Source organism: Lynx rufus, unplaced genomic scaffold, assembly GCF_022079265.1.
Source record: "Lynx rufus isolate CCGP_SWC_20201006 ecotype Redwood Valley unplaced genomic scaffold, mLynRuf1.p SCAF_10, whole genome shotgun sequence".
Taxonomy (NCBI): domain Eukaryota; kingdom Metazoa; phylum Chordata; class Mammalia; order Carnivora; family Felidae; genus Lynx; species Lynx rufus.
In genome coordinates this window covers 73,108,563-73,132,356 of record NW_025814824.1, presented here as the reverse complement: position 1 = coordinate 73,132,356, position 23,794 = coordinate 73,108,563, and the positions used below count along the sequence as shown (strand labels likewise).

General features: G+C 43.5%; 1 protein-coding gene and 1 pseudogene across 3 annotated transcripts in view; one reads left to right on the top strand and one right to left on the bottom strand.

The window, feature by feature from the left end:
- SNX30 (sorting nexin family member 30) overlaps positions 1-23,794 on the bottom strand; it is a 117,836-nt gene that overhangs the window by 18,798 nt on the left and 75,244 nt on the right. For all 3 annotated transcript variants that reach the window (XM_047068060.1, XM_047068064.1, XM_047068073.1), the window contains exons 4-7: positions 19,808-19,966; positions 15,357-15,552; positions 13,700-13,899; positions 193-279 (exon numbers count right to left, since the gene is read on the bottom strand). In XM_047068060.1, the coding sequence (XP_046924016.1) occupies positions 193-279; positions 13,700-13,899; positions 15,357-15,552; positions 19,808-19,966 (642 nt within the window). The remainder of the gene's footprint in view (positions 1-192; positions 280-13,699; positions 13,900-15,356; positions 15,553-19,807; positions 19,967-23,794) is intronic.
- LOC124505326 (uncharacterized) lies at positions 20,249-20,349 on the top strand (annotated as a pseudogene).

Sequence of the window (23,794 nt, the reverse complement as noted above, 5' to 3'; positions counted from 1 at the left end):
AAAAAAAAAGAAAAAGAAACTTCCAGAAATAAGACATCAAAGAGAACAAACAGGAAAAAATGACAGTGTGAACACAGCCCAGCTGGCACTGACCACCTTAGCTGTGTGGATCTGGGGACAAGGCTTCACTCAGCGCCAGCGAGGCGACTGCAGCCTTGTGGAGCCCAGCCCTCCCTCAGGGGCTCTCCTGACCTTGGGGCGGTCTTCCTTCCTCAGGGCCACAGCTTCTAGTTTGGCTTCGTACTCTGCTTGCACTTGGTCCCTCTTCTTCAGTACGCTCTGCGGGAGGAGAGAGGGGAAGAATGTAACACAGAGTTCACAAAGGAGCCTCCAAGGCCCAGGCAGTTGATTCTCGACCCCTTTCCTCCCCCAAATCACGGCGCAGGAGGCCCAGCCGCGTGCTCCCAGGACAGTCTGGCTGTGGTGTGACACAGGCTTGTGACACGGACTCCGGAGGAAGTGGGGTGGAAGAGGGGCCGCCTGTTGTCAGAGATTTCCAGCACAGTAACAGCCTGATACTGAAAGCAACTGAAGCTCCGGGCAAGGACAAGTGGGGGACACTGCCCATCCTCAGCCACACTGATGAGAGGTCTCAGCTTCTCTGTGTGCAGAGAGGACTCAGCTGTGGAGCCTGGAGAGTGACAATCCAGGATGTTCTCTGAACCGTTCATGGAAAAGTCTATGTCAGGAGAGTTCTGGACTCTGATTCATTGAGTTGATCGCTGGTGGACTGATTCGCTCATTGATCCAAGAGCCGCTCATCTGTCCACCCCTCTGGACCACGTATGCAAAGATCAAAGAGATACAGCCCCTACCTGAGGGGTTCCAGCTAGGGAAGAGGTGCATAGTACAGAGCTGCATCTATGTACAAGTCCAGAATCCCTAGAACCACATGGTGCGTCATCTAGAGTGAGTGATAAACGAGCTCAAATAGGGCCAGCCTAGACAGGACCAGGATGAGGCAAGCCAGGTGCCCACAATGCAAAATTTAAGGAGAAAAATCTCTCTCGGGCTCCTGTAAGTGCAAGGTCGGCACCTGAGCCGAGCATCTCCCTAAATCTGTGCCCTGGGCGTCTCCTTTGCCTTACCTGGTTCTGGCTCAGCTACTAAGACCACACTCGGTAGGACAGAAAAGGATGCAATCCACAGTCTAGAAAAACATCTGTTTCTCCAAGGGTTTCTTTTTCCTTCTTTGAGTGTAAGAAGCATGAACAGCAAATTAAGAGTGATTAAGAATCTTCTCGCCCACTACCTCAGAAGTCACAAACCGCTATGGAAGTTTCCAATCTCATGCTTTTCCCATAGGCACCCTCCAGCACAGTATGGAGTCAGGCCAGGAGGAGCCATTCCCTGGCTAGGCGGGGGGCACCTTGTGTCCCTGATAATGTGCTAACGAGTGAGGAGCAGCTGGACAGCTGAGTGCGCTCTGGGGGGAAACCTTCTCATGCAATGTGCCAACACGGGCAAACTCAAGTCTTCCCCTGAAGTATCTCCTTTGAGAAGAGTTCTACCTTGAGAAGAACATGAGGTAAAACTTACAAGAACTTATCTTTTGTTTGCCACTCATCTTTCTCCTGAGTGCTCTGAAGTTCCCTCCCCACACCCATCAAGCTTTGAGTAGGGATGTTTGCAGTGCTGTTCCACACAGCTCTCTCCTGATGCTGGAAACTGCCCGTAATCCACACTTAATACAGGGGCCATTAGCCCCACCTGCTGATTGACCTCTTGAAACTGGCTGGTCTGAGCGAGGAACTGGATTTAAACTTGTGTTTAACTGATTTGTATTTAAACTTAAATAGCCACCTCTGGCTAGTGGCCGCCATATTGGACAGCACATAGATACATACAGTAAAAACACAAAAAAGTTAGGGGTCTTTTATGGATTTCATAGAACCCAGAAAATATTCTAAATCTACTAGTCTGGTACCAGCAGTAATAAAAACTTGTAATCTCTACCCAAGAGAAAGAAACACACAGTGCTATCCATGGAGACACTTATGCGGTTCCCCAAGGCATGACGGGACAGCAGGGAGGGGCCGACTGGCCTCCTCATCACTGCCGTGGACTCCCCTCATGGCACACCTCATATCCGCCTGGAAAAAGCACATACCCAGGCTAGGAACGGGTTGAGCTGTTCCAGTGATATACTCTCTGTCAGTTGTGGCAAGAACCGCATAACCAAAGCTAGAAATGCTCTCAGAACAATGCCCTGGAATCCAGTCAGCACAGTGTGGGGCTTCCTGTCCCCCCGTTCCGTTCCAAGATTCTCTGCTGAGGATGCCAAGACCCGAGAAGGGGAGGGATGGCAAGAGATGTCAGCCTCACACAGCCACACCAGACAAAATTTGTCTCCTCTCCCTCTCCTAAAGCAGGTGAGGGGATCCCCAGATTCAGCCACACTCCTTCTCCTAGTTAGCGTGGACCCTCCCTGGCTCCTCGGTCACCTGCTACCCCCACGTCACCTGAAGTGACCAGAATGCTGCCTTCTCATGCAGGCTGCTGGAGGATTTGCACATACATCCCCACCTCACTGGGCAGCAGAAAAGACTCACGATGACCCTGCAGAAATAAAAGGGTATTATCCCCATTTTATAGATGGGAACACTAAGGTACAGCCGAGGGACCTGGCTGATGTCACACTGCTAGCAGCACAGTGGTGACTCACTCAGGCAGTTCCTGAGTGAGTTCCCACAGCGTGGGGTTTCCCAGTCTGACTGGGATCCCAACCACGCTACAGGTTGGGAAACATGTTCTGAATCCAGCTGAACTAAGACTACCATCCTCGTTGGAAGCATCTTTGCTCACGGTTGGTGATGACCTGAAAGGTGCAGCCTCGTACTCCAAACAGCACATGCTATGTTGATAAAACTGGTCAGACCACCCTGTGGTTAACGGGGCCTGAGCCTGAGACTGCAGGGGCCAAGAGGCCCAGTCAGCAGCTACAGAGAGGTCCCTCCATCCCTGAGTGACAAGCAAGAGATATTCACCGTCTGGGCGACTCAGAGAACTCTGTAGGGGTCCCTGATTCTAGTGGGTACCATAAATCCAAAGGTGACGTGCATGGAGACACGTTGCTACTTTGTGTCTATCTGCTCTTCTCCTACATAGCCGTCCTCATCCTGTTTCTGCCCTGCCTTTCTGTGTCTTCATTCGTGACCCAGGCCCTGGGGATACAGCAGAGAACAACACACACAAAACTCTTGCCTTCACGGAGCTCACATTCCAGAGAGGAGGCAGACATCACACAGTAAAATATATTAATACAGAATGAATGAGGCAGTGCCGAGCGTTGAGGAGGAAAAAGAGAATAAGACAGCAGGACGTAAAGCGCCAAGGGTTTGGGGGATGACAGAACTGTCCACAAAGTAGCCAGGAAGGGCCTCGAGGAGGAAGCGGCTTTTAATCAGACGTGAAATAAATTTCTCTCATATGCTGCGGGTTTTTCTTAATGTAGAACCCTTCATCGTGATTTTGAAATGGTCCTAGTAATATGGTACTTCACTACCCTTCTTTTCAAATGTAGAGAAAAAAAATGACTCCATTTTTTAGCAAATAAATTGTAAGGAAAAACAGATGGGGAGGGATTTTTTAAATACTTAAGAAACATATCAAAATATGAATTTTATTTGGATCACGATTTGGAAAAACACCTACAAAAACAGTGCCTGAGACCCTGGGGAATGAACACTCCAGCTTCATTGGAGTTTATCGGTTTATCAGTTTACTGGCTATTTGAAGAAATCTTAAGAAAAAATTTTAGGTGTGATGATAATGTGGTTCTTTTTTTTAAAAGAACACTTGTATTTTAGAAATATGTACTAAATATTTTTGTATGAAGTGCTCTGATGTCCGGGATTTGCTTTAAAATAATCTAAGGGGTTCGAGTGCCTGGGTGGCTCAGTCAGTTGAGCATCCGAGTTGGGCTCAGATCATGATCTCATGGTTCATGGGTTTGAGCCCCGTGTCGGTCTCTGTGCTGACAGCTCAGAGCCTGGAGCCTGCTTCTGATTCTGTGTCTCCCTCTCTCTCTCAAAAATAAATAAACATTAAAAAAAATAATCCAAAGGGGGGCACCTGGGTGGTTTAGTCAGTAAAGTGTCCAAGTCTTGGTTTCACCTCAGGTCATGATCTCATGGTTGGTGAGACTGAGCCCCGTGTCGGGCTCTGTGGTATCAGAGCTTGCTTGGGATTCTCTCTCTCTCCCTCTCTCTCTGCCCCTCCCCTGCTTGTGTGTGCACATTCTCCCTCTCTCTCTCTCAAAATAAATAAAGAAAACTTAAAATAAAATAAAATGAAATGAAATGAAATGAAATGAAATGAAATGAAATGAAAGTAAAATAATCCAAGGGGTGGAGAGCAGGTGGGCACAGAGCTAGAACAAGATGGGCCATGAGTGGGCAACTGCTCGAGCAAGCAGATGGGGATATGGGGGATTGTTACACTTCCACTCTGCTTTTAGATGTTTCAATTTTTCCATAATAAAAGAAAGTTAAACAATGGACATATAATACCAGTCATCCAAAATGCTAATAACAAGCTAATAATAAACCACTTAACTACAATGACAACAGTGTCTGGAAGTTAAATCAGACACATTCTGTGGTTTGGCGTTCAATCTCTGTACTGGATTTTTTCCAGAAAAATACCGCAATGGTCAGGATCAACTGGAAATCTCAACATTCCAGCTCCACCCCCAGAGCTCATGCTCAGTCGTCGGCCGGTGAGACTGTGGGCTCACAAACTTGTGGGAGGAGGAAGAGGTAGTGCAAAAACAGCTCCCAACGCAAAAGGTCAGCAGCTACCAAAAAGCCTCCTCACGTCCGGAAGGTTTTTGAAGCTTCAAATCTTTTCGTAAGAGGGACGTTAGGATGCAGGGTTGAGGAGGCAGATGAGAGCAGTGAGGACTGCTCAGCCACACGTAGAGAACTGCAGAGCAGAATGGTTCACACTGTGATATGCCAGGGGCTGGTGACCCAAAAGAACACCCCCCCCAAGGGGGATTCATGTAGAATAATGAGTGTTCAGTAGTAAGGAAAGATGATCAAATGGGAATAAAAATCAAATACCCAACACAGCCCTGTAGCTAGGTTTTGGGTGGCCCTCTAGGAGAGTATTTACCTGCAGGCAGGAACATGAGACCGACCTTGGTCCTGGTAACATAATTTCTGATTAAATGATTGAACTTAGGTGGTCCCTTTTGACATGCTCTTTTGACTCATTCTATTGGAAATGGACCACCTGTGAGTTAAATTTTCTAGGCCATGTGGGTAATACTGAAACCACAGATTTGCCCCTGGTTTTAAGAGATATTTGTTACAAAAGTTAAATTTTTTTAATTAAAAAAAAAAAGGTATTTGTTACAGAAAATTTGGAATATAAAGAAAAACACAAAAGAAGGGGACCTCTCATCTTCTGGGCACAACTGGTAACATGGTATGTCTTCACTCTCTAGTTTGTTCTCTTGAACGACTTCTTTGATGCTTCCCATTTCTGTGTTTTCTCTTCCTGGCACTCTTGTTATTCAAATGGTAGATACTGAGGTCTCTGGTCCTCTCATTTTCAAATGTATTTTTTTGTCTCAAATCCTCCATCCATCTTTTTGTTTCACTTTACAGGCGACTTCCTTAACTTCTAATTTTTTTTTTTCATTTCTATCATGGTTTTAATTTCCATGAGCTCTCTGCTCTCTAGATACTAAAAAATTCTTGTTTTATTGTTATGACATCTCTTTCTGAAGATATTAATGATTCTTTTTTCTTGGAAATGTTCTGCTCCCTCAATGATGTTTCACTCGGTAATACTTTTTTTTCTTTATTTTTACTTGGTATTCATTTTAGAACCTTCTCTTAAATATTCAGTGACCTTGTCTGCCCACTCATCCAATAGGGAAACACTAAAAACCTAATTGAAAGCTCTCTGCATGTTGAGGGCTTGTTGACAATTCTCTACAGGGACCCTGCTGGGTCATTTCATTGAGGAACCTTCTCCAATACCAGTCAGTATCTTCAAGTTTCTTCTCTTGGTCTGTTTAGACTTTCTAGAAAAGGCTCTTCTAATCCTTGAAGGGAAGATATAAGGCTGAGAGCCAAGCACAGGAAGATGACTAAAGTGTCAACATTTGGTAATCTTTTACTTAACATCCTGATTTTAGGATTTTAGCCCCCATCCTCAACGGTGCCTGGGGCCCCTGTGTCCAGAGACCCTCTGTGTTACCCTCCAGAGAATATGCCTCCAGTTCTGGAAGAGTATAGAAGAGACAGTCACCCCTGTGTGAGGAAGGAGGTCAGAACTAGAAGCTCTAACTTCTTAAACAGATTCCTAATTTTTCTCTTTAGCTTTCTCTCCCCCAATCGCAGAGGTACTTACTTACTTAGCACTGCCAATTCTCGACCTTTTTTGAAGGATTCTATGATGTAAACCAGGTGGCCGCTTAGTTTTTTCCCCGCACAGTCAGCTTCAAAGACAGCTTTTTTTTTTTTTTAATTTTTTTTTTCAACGTTTATTTATTTTTGGGACAGAGAGAGACAGAGCATGAACGGGGGAGGGGCAGAGAGAGAGGGAGACACAGAATCGGAAACAGGCTCCAGGCTCTGAGCCATCAGCCCAGAGCCCGACGCGGGGCTCGAACTCACGGACCGCGAGATCGTGACCTGGCTGAAGTCGGACGCTTAACCGACTGCGCCACCCAGGCGCCCCCAAAGACAGCTTTTTTGAGGCACTTGAGACCATTATCCCCTCTCAATTTGCTTTCCAGTCCCCATTGTACTGCTACTATTTCCTTCCCTGCTGCTTTTTATCTTTGCAGCCTTATACTTCAAACAAAACAAAAACACTCTAGTGTTATCTTGGTGAGGTCTCATGAAAAAGAAGTTTATATATTTAGTCTGCCATCCCTGGGAATCTCAGATTTTTAATTTTCACATATTTTTCTAACTTTTTGAAACATTTGAGATCATGTACATTTCTACATCTTGCTTCTTCATATTTTCAAGAAATCAGGCCCTCAATATATAATTACTTTTGTTTAGGAAAAAGGACTTCCCCCCCAACTCAATTTTCCAGAAAATCTTCATCCTTGCTTTCTTTTTCTTTCTTTTCTTTTCTTTTCTTTTTTTATTCAAGTTAGTTAACACAGTGTGGTCTTAGCTTGAGGAGCAGAACCCCGTGATTCATCTCTTACATATGACACCCTTGCTCGTCTTAAAAAGTGCCCTCCATAATGTCCATCACCCGTTTAACCCATCCCCACACCCAAAAGCACTACGAGTGACCAAACGTAAAGCCTCATCACTTGACTCATTAGCTCCACCTTGTGGCTTGTAAGGAAAAAGGTAGGCAGACCGCAAAAAAAATACCAATAACTGACATTTGAAAAAAGTTATCCTGGAACATTGTTCAAAGTATCTCCAACTCGAAGAAAAACTCTGTCTTTATTTATTTTTTTTAATGTTTATTTATTTTTGAGACAGAGAGAGACACAGCATGAACGGGGGGAGGGGCAGAGAGAGAGGGAGACACAGAATTGGAAGCAGGCTCCAGGCTCTGGGCCATCAGCCCAGAGCCCGACGCGGGGCTCGAACTCACGGACCGCGAGATCGTGACCTGAGCTGAGGTCGGACCCTTAACCGACTGAGCCACCCAGGAGCCCCAAAAAACTCTGTCTTTTTTTTTTTTTTTTTTTTTAAATTTTTTTTTTTTTTTCAACGTTTATTTATTTTTGGGACAGAGAGAGACAGAGCATGAACGGGGGAGGGGCAGAGAGAGAGGGAGACACAGAATCGGAAACAGGCTCCAGGCTCCGAGCCATCAGCCCAGAGCCCGACGCGGGGCTCGAACTCGCGGACCGCGAGATCGTGACCTGGCTGAAGTCGGACGCTTAACCGACTGCGCCACCCAGGCGCCCCAAAAACTCTGTCTTTAAAACCAGACTTCTGCATCTACATCTCACAACTCTAATCATGATCACCAATGACCCCCATATTATTGAATACAATGGTCACTATTGATCATGATCCTTCTAAAAACTTTTCTCTTGGCTTCCTCTACTATTTTTCTTCTACTACCCTACCAATCCTCTGAGTCTCCTTTTCCACTTGTTCCTCCTCATAATTAGGTACTGGGCCACTAAATATTGTCATGCCTCAGGGCCAGACCTAGACTATTCACATGGAGCTCATCTCACTAGATGGTCTACTCCCCTCCCATGGATTTAAACACCATCTATTCAATAGCAAATGACTCCCAAATTTCTATTCTCACTCTGAATTAAATTCATAACCAATTGCCATGACATCTCTACTTTAATGACTAATAGGCAGTTTTGTGCTCAATATGGCCCAAACAACTTGATTCCCAACCGCCCAATCTGTTCTGCCCCGAACTTCCCCATCCCAATGAACGGGAACCACTGTCCACCCAGTCGCTAAAGCCAAAAACCTAGAGGTCATCACCAATCCTTCCTTTTCTTACTGCACATTAATATAGCAGCAAGTCTGGTTGGCCCTTCATTCAAAATCTACCCAAAGCCACCACTGTAGCCCAAGCTCTACCACCATGGTTATCTGCCACATGGCTCCCTGTGACGGTCTCCTGAATGTCTCCTTGCCTCCACTATCATTCCCTACAACCCATTCTCCACATTGTAGCACTAGCTGTCTGCTTAAAGTAAAAATTGTATCCTGTCATTCCCCCGCATAAATCCAAACGCCTTCCCTTTTGTTCCTAAGATTAAAATCCAGACTCTTGCCAACCATGGCCTTTAAGAAGACACTACTATACATGTGCTGGCCCCTACCTATCTCTTTGACCTTGCCTCCCCCCACTTGCTCCCTTGCTCACTGGACTCCACTCACACCGGCCTTTCTGGTCTGCAAAGACCACCAAGGTCATTTCTGCTTTAGGACCTTTGTACCAGCTACTCCTTCTGCCTAAAATGGTCAATTCTCTGGTCCTTGCCCAGCTAACTCCTACGTGTTGATTCAAGTCTGCAACCGAGGCCACCTCCTCCATGTGTCTGTTCCTTACCATCCTCTTCTGACCCTCACCCTACCCTTGTCACTCAGCAAGACCTCTGAGATAAGCATGCTCTTTGAGTTGTAGATAAACCCATTTTTTAAAAATAACAAGATACGCGACATACAATCGTTATATAATTATTAATGCTCCAAACTGACAAGTCAAATTCAATTAAACATTTTCTGACCACTTTTCTATGAATAAGGCAGTGGGAAAGAAGACGGTTCTACCCTAACCTTCTTAAAGCTTCTCCTACCCATGTCCTGGTCATAAGGATGCCAGTATTCAAAAGGCACCGCCCAAAATTTGGTAAGGACTCTAAGATGTTCTCTTCCAGTCTATCACTATCCTAATTATGTTTTACACACAGTCTATAGGATGTGAAATCCCATATAAGGGCTCACCTGCACATATCTTCAGGGTGTTTAACTTGAGTCTTGGACCTGAGGGTAACTTTGGTACACCTCCCTCTTACACATCGTTCACCCTCTCTCCTCAGCATCCTTGAAATACATGACTTCAACCATCTTTCTAGTACAAGCTGTCCTCATTGTTCACTGAACATTGTTCATCTGTTCCACAGGGCCTGATAACAACCCCACCTTTTCTGTGCTTTCTTTCTACCTCCAAATGGAACAGAACATACCCAGCCACAAGTGCATTTAAAGAGAGACAATTTGAGACTCAGCCTTGAAAAGCTGGAACTGATCTGGTTTGCTTCTTGGCCAATAGTAAAGACACAGATACCAGGTGACTGTTCTTGAGAACTGTGGCCGTGGAACAGAGAAAAGATTTATCAGTGGGGCTCTATTCCTTCATCTATAAGGTAAACAAGAGAGACAAGATGATCCCAGAGACCTTTTCAAACTCAGAGAGGAGCCTTCACCTTAGCCCCATTAGGAGAACCTCAATGATCTCCAACATTTTCTTCATGTGGGAATCAGCTGACCCACATGTACTTCAAATCCCTATGGCCCAGGCCCCTGACTCCAAATGATGAGGACGAATTCTCACTTTGATCCACTCAAGACCATCATAGAGAAACAGACTGACGAAACATCAACACACCAAGACCTCCCTGCCAAAACAAAACTGGAAGGACTGTCTCAGTCCTGAAAAACATCCAGTCGTTGATACCAAACACATCGCAACCAGGCCTCCAGCAAGCTCTCTACTGCATGTTTAGTTTTCATGTTGAATAGCAAAGTCTATCCCACTTACCTCCAAAAGCACAAAGTTAGTTTGGAAATGGAATCATATAACTCTCTCAGAGAAATAAAACTCAGCCAAGAGGGGTGTCTGGGTGGCTCAATCGGTTAAGCATCCAACTCTTGATTTGGGCTCAGGTGATGACCTCACGGTTTGTGAGTTCAGGCCATGCATTGGACTCTGCACTGACAGCACAGAGCCTGCTCACGATTCTCTCTCTCCCTGTCTCCCTGCCCCTCCCCCATGCTTGCTGGCACTCTCTCTTTCAAAACTAAATAAACTTAAAAAAAGTCAAGCTAAGAATTCTTGAAGAGCAGCAATATCATGAGACAAAGGCAAGGGAGCCACTTAAGACACTTATTCCCTTCTCCCAAAGTCCTTAGACTTGGCCACATGAACCTTGACAATCCTTAGGAATTTGAAATAGTTGAGTGTTGGTCTAGCCCTGCATGGAGAAAATGCTGGAGGTCATGGACCCATGTAATCGTGGCATTGTCATCAAGTGACTCCTGTCTTACCCAGACCACTCTGCAGGACCTTTTCCTGTTGGAAAAAAGGGAGCAGGTGACCTTGTCTCTTTATAACCGGGCTTAGCTCAGCTCACCGATGGGACAGAGCTAAGGTTTCAGAGACCTCCAGTCAACACTTCCTCCTTCCTCTGCCCTTCCCAAAAAACACTGCATACACTCCCATTCTCCCAGCCTGAGTAACCTGATTATATGTTTTCAGGCTCAGTGAATAAGAAACTCAATACATATGCCTCATACACGGGGTGAAGAAAGAGAGCAAACAAACAAGTGTTTCTTTGATGTAGAACTTCAGTTACTCACATAAGCTTGTATCTCACTATATAATTATATTCTAATAAAGACGCCAGATAAACCTGTACTAAATGACAAACGTGAAATCCTACTTCAAGTACAAATATATATTAGGTACTAACATACTTGCCAAGTGCAAGAACAAAGTAATTTGTATTGTAATATCCCAGGACTGTGTATGCATCAGATTTTCAGTCGAGCAAGGTTAAGGGAGGATTTTTGATGGAGGATGTGTCTATATAAAAGACAAATTCAAAGATACCCCAGGGATTGTAAAATTTTATTTTTGTTTACAAAAACAGATACTATTAACTTTACAAGTAAAGCAAAATATTCTGGCTCATTTTAAGCAAGTCAGGATGTCTTTTTTTTTTTTTTTTGAGATATAATTGACATATAACATCATATTAGTTCCAGGTGTCCAGCATAATGATTGGATATTTGTATATATTGTGAATGTTCCCCACATAAGACTAGTTAATATCCATCACCACAGATGGCTCTAAATTTGTCTTTGATAAGAACTTTAAGATCCACTCTCCTGGCAACTTTCAAATACACAATACCGTATTATTAACGACGGTCACTATGCTGTGCATAACATCCCATGACTGATTTATTACTTATAACTGGAAGTTATAATGAAAGTTAGAATTAAATATGCAATGTGAGGGTCTCAGTAGAAAAAATGCAATAGAGAAAAATGTGTAGGAAATTCGTGGAGTCAAGAGCTGTGGTTTTCAGCCTCAGTTCCGATAATTACCAACAAAACTGCCTCAGGCTAATGACCTCACATGCGAGTTTTATCCTTATCATCACCATACCTACCGTCATTTCCACCTTACTGATAAGGAAATTCATATCATTTCCCTGCCCACTGTGAGAGCCAGACCCAATCTTGTCTTTTTAATTAAAGTGTTTGTTTCATTAGCAGTTTTATAGAGAGTATACAAGAGACAGTGAGTCATTCTAGCAGGAACGGTTTCCATTGTCCACAACGTAACATGTATCAAGAGCCTTAAAAGGTTCAGACCTGATGAAACAAAATGGAATGTGGGTAATGGGTATATGGGAGTCTGTCATACTATTCTCTTTGCTTCTATATATGTGCTTGAAATTTTCCATAATAAGGGTGTTTTTTTTTTTTTAATTTTTTAAACTATTTGATTCATTACCTTTTACTCCTCCTCTTAAGGTATAGAATACTTTCATATTGCCATGATCTTTCTGGGTTTCCATTTTTACAACCCAAAGTTGCCTGATGAGTTTCTCTCAAGAGATTCTTGCCAATCCTCTCTTAAAGGGGTGTCCTAGATCTGTCCCAAAGACAGATCAATAAACCAGAGGTCTCCATTGGGAAGGAGGTAGGAGGCTACTTGGGATGTTCAACACAGAGCCAGATACATGTCCTTTTCTGTTGGTCAGGAAGCCTGACCCTTTTGTCTAACTGATGCCACACTGTAAGAGTCCCTCTAACTATGCTCTTAAACTGGTTTAAGTACAGGCTGGAGTAGTTACTAGGGTAGGCATTAAAGCATCTGACCCCATCCTTATTTTGCATGGAGAATTTGAGGTTGGAAATCATTTGTCCTCACAGCTCCTCTGTCTTTTCTCATCCCTTGCTGTTAGATCAAAGCCATTCTGATTCTTATTCCATTTGTACATCATCCCCCTCTCCCTTTTTCTTTAAAATCATCTAAAATCTTATAACTTTCATTCTAAAATTTTGTAGTGATATGCTGTGGGTTGGCTCATTTTTCATTTCTTTTGCTGGGCAATCAGCATGCCCCTTTTTTTTTTATTTTTTTTTTTTACATTTATTTATTTTTGAGAGACAGAGAGAGACAGAACACAAGTGGGGGATGGGCAGAGAGAGAAGGAGACACAGAATCTGAAGCAGGCTCCAGGCTCTGAGCTGTCAGCACAGAGCCCGACGCGGGGCTCAAACTCACAACTGCAAGATCATGACCTGAGCTAAAGTCAGACGCTCAACCAACTGAGCCACCCAGGTGCCCCCCCCGCTTTTTTTTTTTTTTTTTTTTTTACAGCATGCCCTTTTAATTTGAAAACTCACATCCTTCAGCTTTGGAAGATCTTCTTGTATTATTTCTTTCATAATTCCCTTCCATCAGCCTTCTCTGTTCTCCCAGTTAGGATTTCTTCTCAGATAAATGTTGAACCTCTGAGATTAATCCTCTATGTCTCTTACTCTTTCACATTTTCAGTATTTTCACATTTTTGTTCTACTTTCCAACTACTTGGTTTCCTTATTTTACTTTCCAAGATTTCCTCAACCTCATTTTTTGACTTTACTCCTCAATTTCATCTCAGCAAGTCAGATTTTAGTTTCCAAGAGCTCTAATTATCCAATTATTCTTTTTCCATAGCATCCTGTTCTTGTTTAGTACATGTTATACCTCCACGAACTCTCAGAGAACATTAAGAGTTTCTTCCATACTCTTTTCCTTCATTTAATTCACATCCTTGTTTTGCCACGAGTTCTATTTATATGCCTATGAGGTCAGTCCATATGTGTGATCCTACCCACCCATGAAGAAGGAAAACTACACTACGTGTGAATAGGCAATAGTTACTTTTTGAAAATGACTAAAACAAGGAACTTACTTAAGTGCACGAGAAGTGAGCATGCTTACCTTCATAGAGTCAGAGTATAAAATATATTCCCTGAGCACAGGTAGAAAGTCTTCTGTCATGTCATCCGTTAGCTCTTCCAAGGCCGTCGAGCAGTTGCCAATGCAAGCTGAGACGCCCTCCAGGGGCTCAGCTAGCTCCCCTTCTAACGCACTCCACGTGGAGTACACAGGCCCGTATTCTCTCAGCTCTACAAGGTACTCTGAAGGGGAAAAAGAAACTAATTAAGCCTTGGCTGGTAATTAAGACAATCACTGGTATCACTGGTATTACTGACTCAGTAACAAGAACTCCCTATAGTCAGATGTATTTCCTTGGCCATTCACTGACCTGAATGTGCTCTCCTTTAAACACAACATTGTTTATAATTTTTTTAATCTCTAAACACCCATCTTATAGTTAATATCATAACATCACCTGACTTTACCCCATAATGGGAATGCCATGACTCTGGATAATGGGGACCACAGTGCTTTCTGGGGGAAGTGGTAGGAGCCACATCCACCAACTATCTTCAAAAATAACCACTCACCTACTCATAGAGTGAAGACGGATTTTTAGCAGCAATGGGGACAGAGTTTCACATAGGTTTAGGGGGATGTTTTTAAAGGAAAGAAAAACCAGTCACAATGGAAAAATAATGGGATTCTAGGAAGTATTTTGATATGGATGTGGTCTCACATAGGCAGAATTACTCTCGCTCAGAGGTAACCCCAACACCTTGGTCCCATCAGAATTTATTCCACATGCTCCTTAGATGTGGATGGTACCAAAAGCTATCTCTAGCACCTGCAGGCCCTAATACCATCAGTGGGTAGAGGATAATGAAAGTACAGGGAACAAGGGGAAATATCAATTTATTTACTCTCAGAAAGAAAATCTAGCCCATCATCTGTCACCAGGATTCTTGCCTTTAAAGCAAAACATTGCCATTTTTTAGTAACCAGTGGATGGCTGCTGCTGGAGAATTCTTTTCAATATGTGTCAGATCTTGGGCCAGCATGATTGTCAACACTGGTCTGATCTCTCTGGCCTCCACATGTGTGAGAAGACAAAAGGTCCTAACATTCTGGGATACAGAGAAGCAGGTGACCACAAGAGGGCTGGGGAGAAAGTGGTGGTAACAACTTGGTAGGTTAAAGAAAGGTCTGACAAGTCCCCAGGTCAGGAAGAGTGGGTCTGAAATGAAGCAGGAGTAGGGCAGGTGAGTCAATTTCAAGTTGAAGGCTCATGAGGATCATAACTTTGGCAAACACAGGTCTCGAGGCTGTCCTTTTGAACCATCTTTCTGGCAGAAAAGGTACCAAAGTTTTGCTTTTTAAATTATAATTCCTATGAATGAATGGAAGTTGAGTCAATGTCTCCACTTTTAAAGCTAAAGTTGAGAGAGAAAGAGAGTCATGGAAAAGCCTGGAAGCTCAGAAGTGGCTGTTTGCCACGAAAGCAAACACAAGGCTGAAGAGCAGGGCAAAGGATGGAGCGCAAAATTATAGTCTGGTCACAACGACCTCCTCTGCTCCCTGTATTTATTTATTAGTTTTAGAAGTGAAGCACGGCCTCGTTCTGTCGTGCCAGTATTTCTGCAGTTTGATTCTGCTGAGCACACACGAATGCGCACACGCATCCTGGGCACGACCAAGATCTCGACAAAGGGCTCACCTATTTCTTCTTTGATGATCCGCTGGGCTATTCGATCAATGGTTCCCAGTTTGAGTGCAAAGGTATCTAAGTAGTCGCCTATGGCTGCAAACTCCAGAGGTCGACTCCTCAGCTTGTAGCCTCCGGTGACGTGCTTGACGGACTCGCCCACTCTAGACAGCAATGCCATCCCCTGCCTCTTGTAGGCGTTCAGGTCCTAAGGGTGACACGTTAACAGACAAACTCAGTCACTCCCACAGCCAGGATTCGGTGAACCAACTCCTTTAGGTGGTTTCTTCTTGGACGTGGAAGACTCCGGAAACAAGGACTCGAGTTAGAGGACTGACCACGTACATAGCAGTACTCCTCCCCTTGCCATTGGAAACACCAAGCACACAGGTGTGTGCTTTCAGCAGAGCACCTGAGCATGCTGTCCTTCAAACTCAACACTGTTTCTAACACGATTCTTTTAACGTCCCTGACAGAAGAAGATGAAGATGAAGAAGACAGCGAACTCAAAGATGAAGAAGAAGAAGTCTCTTTCTCCCATACAAAATATCCCAAGTCATCTTTAGGAACAAAATTCTAGAGCTGAAATTCATTCCATTCATTTATTTATATCTCAATCAAAGCCATATAAAGAAAGGAGGGAGGGGCGCCTGGGTGGCGCAGTCGGTTAAGTGTCCGACTTCAGCCAGGTCACGATCTCGCGGTCCGGGAGTTCGAGCCCCGCGTCGGGCTCTGGGCTGATGGCTCAGAGCCTGGAGCCTGTTTCCGATTCTGTGTCTCCCTCTCGCTCTGCCCCTCCCCCGTTCATGCTCTGTCTCTCTCTGTCCCAAAAATAAATAAACGTTGAAAAAAAAATAAAAAAAAAAAAAAGAAAGGAGGGAGAAGCGGGTGAGCGCAGGAAACAGCGACAGAAAAAGCAGTGCAGGAAAATCCAAGCCAAGGATCGATGTTGTAAACAACAAAACATTTTACGGCAAAACGGGAAATACATTGAGCTACATAATCTACTGTATCTAAATTTAAAGAGCATATTAATCTATCAGGTCAAATAAACTTCCTATCATCAAACTCCAAGAGGAACCTGTAGCATCTCCAGATTGTTCTATGTCATGCCTTCAAAAATGGTTTCATGGGGCACCTAATGGCTCACTCGGTTGAGCATCCAACTCTTGGTTTTGGCTTAGGTCATGATCCCAGGGTCATGGGATCAAGCCCTGAGTCCGGCTCCATGATGAGCATGGAGCCTGTGTAAGATTCATTCTCTCTCTCCCTCTCCCTCTCCCTCTCTCTCTCCCTCCCCCCTTGCTCTCTCTTCCCACCCCAGCCCTACCTCACTTGTGTGTGCAGGTGCTCTCTCTCTAAAAAAAAAAAATTTTAATGGTTTCACACAAGATCAGATGTCTGTTCCTTATATCCACCCTCAATACAAACAGAAAAGTAATTCCCAGTCCTAGTAGGGCATGTCTACAGGGAGATAGCACAAGGCCATTGCTTTCTGGTCACCTCGTCTGATTTAGGGATAGAGCAGAGAACAGGCAATAGCGGTTAACACAGCTGTCCTCCCACGTGACAACACACAATCACACACAATCACAGATTCCGATCTTCATAAGTGTCTGAAGTATAGTCTGCTCCTTCTTCTTTATGCAGCCAAAGCCTTCACTTTTGCTCTTGATCCCACTCTTTCCTAGCTAGACTTCGCCCACAAGCAAGGCTCCCGCCCCACTGGCCACTCCCTCTCCTGTCTGTATCTTCAACTTCTAATCCTTGAGTCTGTAAAATACGCCAGGGCTCACCCATCTTCAAAAAGGCAGCAATTTCCTCTTCCACACACCCCTGTCCAGTCTCTCCTCTTCCTTTTGAAGTCAGGCTACCTGAGAGAATGTTCTTCTAAAGATTCCATCTCCCCTTCCAACCTCAGATACTCTAGACGAAAAACACCCCTGCAGACACCAGGTTTTCACAAGATTCTAACTGAAGCCTGGCAGTTCTTGGCATTGCTTCTACAATATTTTTTGGAGTGGGGCTAGATCCAAAAGGGCTCGGTGGACTGCAGAAGCTCTATTTCAAGTAGAGGCTTAAAAGAGAACCCCCAGTTAACCAAGTCAATTCATATATAGAATGAAGCTATTTAGTAGCACCTGACTGCTGCACGCATTCTGCCAAAGATGAAAAAAAAATTATTCGAACACGTTTGATACTGAGCATCTCCTCTACCCTCTCCGAGCATTACTGGCTTCTCTGTAATGACGCTTCCAGTTTGCGACAAGATCGGGTCATCCCAAGAAAGAGGAATACCTCTTCCTTCGCTGTGACAGAACATGTAAAGGGTTTGCCTAAGAACAAGACCAAGGGAGGAGGGCACTTGTTGGGATGAGCACTGGGTGTTGTAGGTAAGCGATGAGTCACGAGAATCTACCCCCAAAACCAAGAGCACACTGTATACAACGCATGTTAGCTAACTTGACAATAAATTATAAAAAAAAAACCAAAAACAAAAAAACAAGACAAAGGTTTTCAAGGTGTGTTAAAAGGTGGAGACAAGAGAGGGGGAGATGGGGAGTCACTGTAGTTTCATGTCACACAGTGCAGTACACTGTTTCAGGCTCACAAGATGAATAGTCGTGTAAGTGTGTGAATATACTTAACGCCACTGAAATGTGCATTTTTTAAAATGGTTAGGGTGGTAAATTTTAGATGTATTTTACCACAATCAAAAAGAAAGAAAATAAAAGATGGGGGTATTTGGTACATTTAATTCAGCAAGTAGAACTGAATGAGGGTTAGAATTGGTTGTTTTAGAGCCAATGCTCTGCATTCACTCGCGTGAAGTTGGATTTTGATTAAGACGCTGAAGGACTTTTTTTTTTTTTTTTTTTTACATCACCTTTCATACTGAATACCATCCGCCACACGCAAATCTTTCCACTTTATTTTTCACATAGATTCCTAATGACCCACGGTCCGTGCATTCTCTCCCATTGTCTCTCTGTTCAGTAAAGATGACCAAGACTGAGGCCTGCCTGAACAACGACCTGATACGTGGGTGAGGCACTGAGCTGCATGTGTGGAGAACAGGATGGATTTCACTCTGCATACGAGCTGAAAGAACTATATTCGAGGATCTGTTCACCAGGAAATACTTATTTTGAAACAGAACATGGGTTTGACATGGGCGGTGGGGGACAGGCCTCTGGGAAAAAAGAGAAGATGAATGGGCATGTCATCAATGAGGGGAAAAAATGTCAACTGAGGTTTAAAGAAAAAATACTAAAGGACTTTGTCATGTGGTTTCCATTGTCTGGAGAACGGCACCCTCTCTAAAATCTTTAAAATTGACTGACTTTAAAATATTTCTCAATTTTGCCATTTTGAGAAAGAAAACTGGGAATCCCGGAGCCTCAACACCCTTGCCAACATGAAACAAATTACCTGTGGCCTGAGTTTGGGAATATGATTCACGAAAGTAAACAGATGGGGCCGCGAGGAGCTGGCATGAGAGTGTGAGCCTGAGATCCCATTTCTGTAGACATTGAGGGCAGAGTGTGTCAGACTTCCTGCCAGTTCCGCCAACCGGAAGTGCACAGAGAAGCCAGTGAATGACCAACCTGGGTGTGAACACACAGAATCCGGCAACTATGTGGGACTCAAATGTTTCTCTGGCAAATGCTTGGAAAATGCCCACCCAATAGGAATTTGGCTGCGGGCAAGCAACACTGAAGTAGTCTTTGTCAGGCAGTCTGATTTAGAGCGGAAGTTTGGCCTCTGGGGCCTTAAAGACCTAATTTTAAATCCCAAGTGATGCCACTTGAATATGTACCAATTCCCTGAACTTCAGTTTCCTTATCAGTAGAATGAGATGTTGAGTAACCTCTCACAGGGTTCCTGTGAAGAACATCTTTATCAAACACTCATTAGATGTTCTTTCCCTCAGGGCCCACTTGTTGGTTAGAATGGCCTCACCTATTGAAATGCCAAGAAGAATTCAAGGAAACACTTATCTTTGTTTAGGCAAGTGAAAATACTTCCTCTCTGCTGCAGTGGGGGTGTTTCTCCTGAATTCTAACATGGAAACCAGGATGATGCAAATGAACACCAAAAAAATAGAGGGATTTGATGACATCCACTATAGTGGGCCATTCCCAAAGGTGGTTTGTGAGAGAGCAAAGCAGCTTTTAAGAAAGAGCCCAAAGAGGGGCACCTAGGAGACTCAGTCAGTTACGCATCTGACTCTTGACTTCGGCTCAGGTCATGATCTCATGGTTCTGGAGATCAAGCCCAGTATCGGGCTCTGTGCTGATGGTGTGAGGCCTACTTGGGATTCTCTCTCTCCTTCTCCCCCTGCCCCACCCCCTCTTCTGCATGCTCTCTCTCTCTCTCTCAAAATAAATAAACTCAAGAAAAAAAAAAAGAGCCCAAAGAATGCTAATTTGGGGGAGGAATATGAAAAATTCTGTTCTTACCTTAGCAGTAAGGAAAACATTAAAGTGTTCATTGAAAGAGAGCACAGGATGATCTGTAATTCTTTTTAGGAATTTATCCAAAGCTTTTCTTCTGGTCTCCACAAACTCTTCTGAAAAACGATCTACAACACCCTTCACCACAAACTTCTCAGGAAGCGGCTATGAAGACAGGAAGAAAAATATTCAGAGTAATTGATAAGACCGTGGAAAGAAAAACCACAGGCTAGCAAATAATTCTTGGGACTCATTTGTCCAAGAACATATTCCTTATTCAGTTGGCTGTTTAGGTAGGCATCAACAGAAACATTTCTGAAACACAGAGATGGAGTAAATCACAACTATCCTTCTCAGTTTTAGAACTCAAGAAGTAAAATGCTAGAGAATAGTCCCTGGAATACAGCAAACAGTCAGTCAATATTTTTCCAGTAAATCCAGTCACGCTCGCTTCAGCAGCACATACCCTAAAATTGGAACAATACAGAGGTTAGCATGGCCTTTGCGCTAGGATGACAGTAAATCCAATAGTATGGCTATCTACACATTGCTTAACACACAGGGGGTACGAGAGAGTTAGGGCCGGAAAGATGGTCTAAGGAGAGAAGGCAGACAATATCAATCACACAAAAATTTATTTAAATATATTTAAATATATTATTTTAATTAAATATATTTCGATTCTATTCCCAGTTCAAGGGGTAAAAGAACTTGATGAATGTGAAATAAGTACATTAGGCAAACCCTTGTAGCTAAAAAATACCTTTTCTAAGCCAATCTTTTGTGTAGGTGTATGCTTGAAAGTTCTTTTTTTTTTTTTAATATATGAAATTTATTGTCAAATTGGTTTCCATATAACACCCAGTGCTCATCCCAAAAGGTGCCCTCTTCAATACCCATCACCTCCCCTCCCCTCCCTCCCACCCCCCATCAACCCTCAGTTTGTTCTCAGTTTTTAAGAGTGTCTTATGCTTTGGCTCTCTCCCACTCTAAGCTCTTTTTTTTTTTTCTTCCCCTCCCCCATGGGTTTCTGTTAAGTTTTTCAGGATCCACATAAGAGTGAAAACATATGGTATCTGTCTTTCTCTGTATGGCTTATTTCACTTAGCATAACACTCTCCAGTTCCATCCACGTTGCTACAAAAGGCCGTATTTCATTCTTTCTCATTGCCACGTAGTATTCCATTGTGTATATAAACCACAATTTCTTTATCCATTCATCAGTTGATGGACATTTAGGCTCTTTCCATAATTTGGCTATTGTTGAGAGTGCTGCTATAAACATTGGGGTACAAGTGCCCCTATGCATCAGTACTCCTGTATCCCTTGGGTAAATTCCTAGCAGTGCTATTGCTGGGTCATAGGGTACATCTATTTTTAATTTTTTGAGGAACCTCCACACTGTTTTCCAGAGTGGCTGGACCTGAATGTGAGACAGGAAACCATCAAAACCCTAGAGGAGAAAGCAGGAAAAGACCTCTCTGACCTCAGCCGCAGCAATTTCTTACTTGACACATCCCCAAAGGCAAGGGAATTAAAAGCAAAAATGAACTACTGGGACCTCATGAAGATAAAAAGCTTCTGCACAGCAAAGAAAGGTCTTAAAAATGTAATTTCCTGGGGTGCCTGGGTAGCTCAGTTGGTTAAGCGGCTGACTTCGGCTCAGGTAATGATCTCACAGTTTGTGTGTTTGAGCCCTGCGTTGGGCTCTATGCTAACAGCTCAGAGCCTGGAGCTTGCTTCGGATTCTGTCTGTCTGTCTGTCTGTCTCTCTCTCTGCCCCTCCCCCACTCATGCTCTGTCTCTTTCTCTTTCTCTCAAAAAATAAATAAATGTTAAAAAAAAATCTTAATGTAATTTCCGTTGCTCTTACTCAAACAAATTTCTCTGTAATATTTACTTTGAGCCAATATTGTGGGCAATTTAAACCTACCTGGCTACTGAGGGATCTTTGAGCTTTGACCTATTCCCATAGTAGCTTGATTAAATGCTTGATTAAAAGGCCTTTCTTGTTACTGCAGTCACAGGGAGACTGTGCATGTCTGCTAGTGTGCAATATGAAAATGTTTGGGGTATGAAATATTAAAAGAACGTTTGCATTAAAAATTGAGCAAAAGATTGGTAGACATTTTTTTCAAAGACCTACAAATGGCCAACAAGCACTTCAAAAGATACTCACATCATTATTCATTAGGGAAATACAAATCAAAACCACAGTGAGATACCATTTCACACCCATGAGAATGGTCATAATAAGGGAGGGAAGGAAGGAAAAACAGCAAAACAAAGAAAAGAACAATGTTGGTGAGGATTTGGAAAAACCGGAACAAGCATTTACGTCCACAACCCCCTTCAGCCCCATATTCTGACCATATAGAGTTTTTTTTTTCTTTTAAATTATAAACCCTCAGGGCACCTGGGTGGCTCAGTCAGTTAAACATCTGACTCTTGATCTCGGCTCAGGTCATGATCTTACGGTTTGTGAGTTGGAGCCCCATGTCAGGCTCTGCATTGACAATTTGGAGCCTGCTTGGGATTCTCTCTCTCCCTCTCTCTCTCTCTGTCTCTCTCTCTCAAAACAAATAAATGAACTTTAAAAATAAAGAAACCCTCAAGTTCACGCACATACACACAAAAACAGACACAGGACTTCACCAACCCCAAGAAGCGGAATCTTAAGGTGTTTGGAGTGGGGAAATCAAGAAGCAATCCAGATTTAGAACCCTTTCAAAGACTTAGAAACTGGCAACATCAACACCCCTAGAATGCAGCACTTGAGATATGAGGGGATCCAAAACCCTCAACTTGAAAGGGCTTTGGAAAGTCAGTATGATTTAACTCCTAAATAAAGACTGTGGTTCCATGCCTCCTGGGTTCATATCCCACCTCTGCCAAGCTTTCTGACTTCGGTCAAGTTCTGTAATCTCTCGGTACCTCGGTTTCTTTGTTAAAAAAAAAAAAAACAAAAAAAAAAGCTAGCAATAGTGCCAGCCTCTTGGTGTTGTTATAAGGATTAAATTAGCTACTAGGCTGAAAGTGCTTTACACAATTCCTGCCACAGAGTGAACACCAATAACAGTGGCGGGGGGGGGCAGGGGGGTTCTTTGTTGTCGGAGTGGCAGAAGCTTCAGGAAGTATTGATCTTCAGAGGCAGCCATGTTCAGTGAAATCTTGAGATGGTGGGAGTACGATGCAGAGAAGAGGCTATGAACTGAGGGGCTTCTTTTAACTAGATCAGGAGTTCTAGAGAGCACAGTGGAAAGGTTGGAAATGAAGAAAGAGAGGGGAGTCAGGTCAAGACTAAAATTACAGAGCCACATGGAGATAAGATGTCCAAGTAGGACATCCAGTGGAGCTCATGCCTGGGGAGAATATTAGAAACACAGGACGGGGTCAGATATACAGACCATTCAGCCCAGTGTTCTGGCCCAGTCAAAAGCACAGGAGAATCTGTCTTAATACGGTATGGTTGTTCTTTAGGATAACTTCCTTATTTTGATCAGTTCTTCCCCCATTCCCTTAGATAGCCATTGTCCTTAAACCCTACACTCAACCCCCAACCTTTAACCCCTCAACCTTTAACCTTTAACACTAAGCGGATTACCATGTCTCTGAAGTAGGAACCAAGTATAAGGGCATCACATAAACATTCCCTAACCATGTTGCTTCCTCCACAGATAGACATCTCAAGTCCATTTCTCAGGTCCCTGTGGACAACATACCTCCCCAACTCACCACAAAGCTAACTATCCCATCTGTGTCTCTGACCCGTTACTTCACAATCATGCGTATGTTGTCATCAATTAATTATACCTTCTCTTTCCTGTATCTTCAACATTTCCTCCTCGGCTGGCTCTGTTCCCGAGTCTACAAAAATATGGCTCGTTCTCTTCCTACCAAAAATAATAAACCCAACTACCCCTTGACCTTACATCTTCTCCACCCTCCTTCAGGGCTCATTCAACCTTTTTGAAAGAATTGTTTCTCTCTTTT